The sequence below is a fragment of the Camelina sativa genome, chromosome 16, assembly GCF_000633955.1.
Source record: "Camelina sativa cultivar DH55 chromosome 16, Cs, whole genome shotgun sequence".
NCBI classification, from domain to species: Eukaryota; Viridiplantae; Streptophyta; class Magnoliopsida; order Brassicales; family Brassicaceae; genus Camelina; species Camelina sativa.
Window position 1 is genome coordinate 18,613,174 of NC_025700.1, and position 5,170 is coordinate 18,618,343.

General features: G+C 37.6%; 2 protein-coding genes across 2 annotated transcripts in view; both read right to left on the reverse strand.

The window, feature by feature from the left end:
* LOC104751121 (eukaryotic initiation factor 4A-3) lies at positions 368 to 2,789 on the reverse strand. Its single transcript, XM_010473002.2, has 5 exons — positions 2,610 to 2,789; positions 2,111 to 2,180; positions 1,919 to 2,028; positions 1,313 to 1,743; positions 368 to 1,222 (listed from the first exon to the last, which is right to left on the reverse strand). The coding sequence occupies exons 2-5, from the start codon at positions 2,176 to 2,178 to the stop codon at positions 587 to 589; spliced, it is 1,245 nt and encodes a 414-aa protein (XP_010471304.1). The 5' UTR covers positions 2,179 to 2,180; positions 2,610 to 2,789; the 3' UTR covers positions 368 to 586.
* Positions 2,906 to 5,170, reverse strand: part of LOC104751122 (telomere repeat-binding factor 5) — a 2,688-nt gene continuing 423 nt past the window's right edge. Inside the window, exons 2-6 of the mRNA XM_010473003.1 lie at positions 4,466 to 4,713; positions 4,230 to 4,314; positions 3,715 to 3,816; positions 3,220 to 3,502; positions 2,906 to 3,119 (exon numbers count right to left, since the gene is read on the reverse strand). Coding sequence (XP_010471305.1) covers positions 3,088 to 3,119; positions 3,220 to 3,502; positions 3,715 to 3,816; positions 4,230 to 4,314; positions 4,466 to 4,713 — 750 coding nt within the window. The 3' untranslated portion in view covers positions 2,906 to 3,087. The remainder of the gene's footprint in view (positions 3,120 to 3,219; positions 3,503 to 3,714; positions 3,817 to 4,229; positions 4,315 to 4,465; positions 4,714 to 5,170) is intronic.

Genomic DNA, 5,170 nt, shown 5'->3' on the forward strand with positions numbered 1-5,170 from the left:
TTTATCGAAGTTTTCTGCTATATTGGTTTAGATGAGATATGTTTGTATGTTTGTTACGTTAATTTAGTAAATAACATTATTACGAGATTAATTACTAAAGTACCTAGTACAGTTGTATGTTTATTTATCCTAAGAAAATATTGTAAGATCTCATGTACTTTGGATTTACACATGGCCGCTGCTTACTTCATAAATTCGAGGAAAGTTTTATGGGGCTCGTCACCATTTCGATATAATTACCTAATGCGTGTTACATCTACAGTAAACTTAAGGGAAGGAACCTAGAAACTTAACAAAAAGTCATATTATAGTTTATGAAATGGAGAGTATCCTATCTTGCAAGTCACGTTAACAGAAGTTATAAATAAAGCCGAAATTTCTTGATTCCCAAAAAGCAAAATCATGTAATGAGTTCTGTTCTCATTTTTGCAAAAAGACTATAAATCTAAGTAGTAGTAGTAGTAGCCTGAAAACAAAGTATCAAAGCATTGAAAAGGTGCCAAAAAGGGGGTAAAAACAACACTTTCTCGGTAAAAACAGAGAAAAAAATTACCCGGCCGCCGCAACAGAAAAGAAAAAAAAAACTTCAGAGAAGATCAGCAACATTGCTTGGCAACTCCTCAACGACCACATTGTAAAACTTCTGAATATCAGACAACATTCTCTCATCTTCAGTTGTCATGAAATTGATTGCCACTCCTTTTCTTCCAAACCTTCCACTTCTTCCAATACGGTGAAGGTAGTTCTCTGGTTGGGTTGGGAGGTCAAAGTTTATGACCAGAGAAACTTGCTGAACATCGATACCACGTGCAAGGAGGTCAGTGGTAATGAGGACACGGGAAGATCCAGAGCGGAATTCACGCATGATGATGTCTCTTGTGTTCTGGTCCATGTCTCCGTGTGTGGCTGAGACAGTGTGGTCACGGCTTCTCATTTTATCGGTTAGCCAATCAACCTTACGCCTTGTGTTGACAAAGATGACACTTTGTGTGATGGCCAAAGTCTCATAGAGATCGCATAGTGTCTCGAGTTTCCACTCTTCCTTGTCTACATTGACATAAAACTGCTTGATACCTTCAAGAGTCAGCTCATCTCTCTTAACCAGAATCCTGACTGGTTTGTTCATGAACTTCCTTGTGATCTCAAGGGCTTCAGGTGGCATTGTAGCTGAGAAAACACCAACCTGAACCTTGGAAGGAAGAAGCTGGAAGATGTCGTATATCTGACAGAGAATTCAAATCAAATTGTAAGAAAAAAAGATCTGATTATATCAGAAAGAAAATGAAAATGTAAATGGGAGAATAGACTAAACCTGATCCTTGAAACCACGAGAGAGCATTTCATCAGCTTCATCGAGAACAAACATTTTGATTGCATCAGCACGGAGGGATTGTCTACGCAACAAGTCAAAGACACGACCAGGTGTTCCAACAACAACATGAACACCAGACTGAAGAACACGTTGATCCTCACGTACACTTGTTCCACCAACACAGGCCTGAGCCTTGACACCAAGGTAGTCACCAAGTGCCCTCATGACCTTTTCGATTTGCTGGGCGAGTTCTCGGGTAGGTGCCAAAACCAGAGCTTGGCACTGAACCAAACTGTAATCGAGCTGCTGCAAAACGCCAGAGCAAAAGGTGGCGGTTTTTCCAGTTCCAGATTGAGCTTGTTGGATCACATCAAGACCCTTGCAGAATGGGATAATTCCTCTCTGCTGAATAGCAGAAGGCTTCTCAAAACCTGGAATAAGGAGATAATTAGAAGAATAAATCACCACGAAAGAACAAACCAGCATTATGACAAACTCTATTACAGAAGCACAATGAGTTTGTTTAAGAGCGATATTAACAAAGCTTTGAAACAATCAAAAGGAAAACAAAACTTAATGTGTAGTCAAAGGAAACATCTAACTTACCGTAAGCATAAATACCCCTAAGAAGATCAGTCTTCAAGTCCATAGCATCAAAGCTATCGCAAACTTCGTCATAGTTAGTGTAGAATGTTTCCTCTCCTTCCTCGCCGAGTCTGCAAAGTATATAACACAGCTCAGTTCATGGTATCAATTTTGTTGTGTAAAGTGATTCAGATATTAGATATTATGACTTACATGGCATTCATCTTAGTATCAAACTGACGAGGATCGTATTGGGTTCCATCAGAGGCCATTCCTGCCATGACTGGTGAAGCATAACAAAGAATTGAAATCGACATTGTAAGAAACCAAAATTCACCCAAAAACATTCAACTTATATATAATCTCAGATCCCAGAACAAAGAACAGAATCTCAAATAAAGCATACAAAGTTTCAATTTTTGTTTTCTCTATGATGTAACAAAAATTTCATCTTTTCGTAAAGTCAACTGTATAATCCAACGGAATCAATGCAACAAATTACTGAATCAAGGTCGGACTAATAATAAAACAACCTACATCGTCCTTGTACCAAAAAAATCGTTCTTTTAACGAATCAGCATTGCACAGGAAGAAAGCAAACAAACACGAATCAAACAAACAACATCAAACCCTATAATGCTCCTATAATGCTCCTATAAGCACAATGAGAATCCAAAAACAAATCATAAGAAAGGGGTTTCAAACAACAAACCTGCTGTTAGTTAAGCAAATTGAAGAGAGAAAGATTGAAAAAAAGACAAGACCAAACTCCTCGGATCTGCGCCGTGGAGTTGAAAGAAGAAACAAACAAAAATCTGTTAAAGACTGCTCTTTTATAGTTCCACCTTCTAATAACTTAATACGGTCGTGTCCTCCTTTCTTTAGGTTTACTTTTCAAAGTAGGAATAGGAAAACAACATAAATATGTTCTTCTTTCCCGATTTGCCCTTTAAAGCAGAAACTATTTTTTTTTTTAAAGTTATTATTAGTCTAAATAAATGTTTTGGATCCAAAACATGTAAAGTATTATTATTCGATATACGAAAGCGGTTTCCCCAAAGGAACCTCTGAAATTTACTCACAAACAGAGAGACACGGCCTAGTAAATTAGTTTTGTTTATATATTATCAACAAGCAGATGAACGTAGGAACTTGATAATGAGCTTCAAGGAAATGTCCGTCTCCAAGACTCAAGCCAATAGCACAACCTCACCACGAGAACCTGTAAAACAGACATATAGTACTCGTGGTTAGACATGTATATCTTTCTTTTTCTTTTTTTTTTTTGTTTGCCAAGAATGAGAAAAGAGTCTGTTTAATACATTTTTCATGGATCTCATTAGCTATCACCAGGAGATGTTCTGTTCCTTCTGCAAGTTTAGTCATCTTCTCAAACTCTTCTCCTGCTGCTTTTGCAATGTCTATTTTATTCTCTGCTTCTACGACTTTACAGGCGGCTGTTATTGCAGCTTCCTCGATCATCTGTAGTGAAATAGCAGAAGCCTGATTGTTTGATTGCCGGGACTTCGTATGTGTCTCCTTTGGTTTTGGGGCTGGTGTTGTTCTTGTTTCTGATGGATCGGGTATCTTATAGAAGTTCTGTAACTGTTATGTGTTGGATTGAACAACACAGAGGGAAAAAAACAAATACATAGCATGAGAAGGCTTTCAAGAACAACCGTGCTTCATTGGCTCACACAGATATGGACCAGATAGTTGTAAACGCCACTTGATGAAGATGGTTTTGTTTGGAAATTCAAAAATGTGAACTCAAAAAAGAACACACACACACAAGAAAAGTGAGATTCAAGACTTACAGTTTTGAAGGTGCTAACCTTTACAAGTTTGCTCTGAGATGCAAGCCTCCTCAGTCTTGAACTTAGGACTCTTCTAAAATTTGGCGGTACTTCATGCCTGGGCTGCTCTTTCCACCAGCAAACCATTATCAGCACTCAGTCGTAAGGTCCAAAACAAAGGCTATAATATAACCAAATGGGATAAAAGAATAATAGAGAGTGACCCAAATTTTAAGTAAAATCAAGAGCTATAGCATTTTTTCAGATAGCTCATAGCCATAGTGGACAGCTTCACGACAACTATCATCATGATATAAACATCAAAGTACAGATGATTAGTAGTATAAGACTTGACATTCAGAACTCGGTGTTCTCATCTGAGAAGGACGAATTATAGGAAGATTGTGGATAGTAGTAATAAGCCAGTTGTAAAAGTCAATGTAGATACAGTTTACATGTGCCCATAATGTCTCAAATAATCTGTTAAGTAGTTTAAAAAGCAAGCACAAAAAAGAGCAAAGAGGAATTAGGCTAACCTCAATGAAATGAAAAATGGAACTGACATCAGATCCATTTCCATCCGCTAATGCAGAGAGAGCTTCAAATATCATCCCATCATACCTTTTTAATAGGGAACCACGAAAAGGTTAGCAATCCATGAATTGATCTATTAAAGATTAGAGTTGATAGGCTAGCATTTATGGAACTGGCAAAATCAGCACAAGTTCCGGCCATTTCAAGCATGAGAAACAGAAAAGAAAGAAAGACAAACCTGGGAGCATTCTTTGTATCCACCACACTGTTACTACCACTTTGATCAGTGATCAACTCAATAGATTTCTTACGCGGAAGGGTAGGAGCTGGGGGAATAATAGGGTTAACAATAGGAGGTGGAGTAGTTTTTTCATCAGTTACAACTGGAGGTGGAGTGACGCCTTCTTCCTCTTTGACTTTTGTCGGCCGTGCCCTATTAGTTGAACCTTGAGTACCGGGGGCAATACTCAAGTTACGCCACTTATCCTACAAAAGTATTTGAAACACACATAATTACCAGATTCTTCTTCAATAAGGCTACCAAGTAAAAGAAACTAATTGCAAAAATGGAGGAAAGTACTGCTCTTTCTAGTTTCCAACTCAACCAAGCTTGCTTTAGGTATTGTACACTTGAATCAATTAAAAAAAAATTAACTTCTAGGGTTCATATCTATTCCAGGAATCTACTATAACCAATGTGACAAGATGCAACATTACTAACAAAGGAAGATTGAAGGATTATTCATAAAATCTTAATGAACAAAGGTTACTAACCTATTCCCAAAAGATTAGATTTTTATGGATCTTAAACTAATCAGAGACGACCGAGTACATAATGCACTCCCGGGGTTAGTCTCAGAGTCGATTGGCTAGGTTTTCTAATGGCTCAAAGACAATGGTTTTAAAGAGCTCAACTGAAAAGAAAAAAAAAAAAAAAAAAAGA

What these genes read in the sequence shown, in the direction of transcription:
- LOC104751121 (XM_010473002.2), bottom strand. Translation starts at nt 2,178, where the DNA reads ATGGCAGGAATGGCCTCTGATGGAACCCAATACGATCCTCGTCAGTTT. An exon ending in GATACTAAGATGAATGCCAT is followed by an intron (nt 2,029 to 2,110) that starts GTAAGTCATAAT and finishes TATACTTTGCAG; the next exon opens with ACTCGGCGAGGAAGGAGAGG. An exon ending in TAGGGGTATTTATGCTTACG is followed by an intron (nt 1,744 to 1,918) that starts GTAAGTTAGATG and finishes TCCTTATTCCAG; the next exon opens with GTTTTGAGAAGCCTTCTGCT.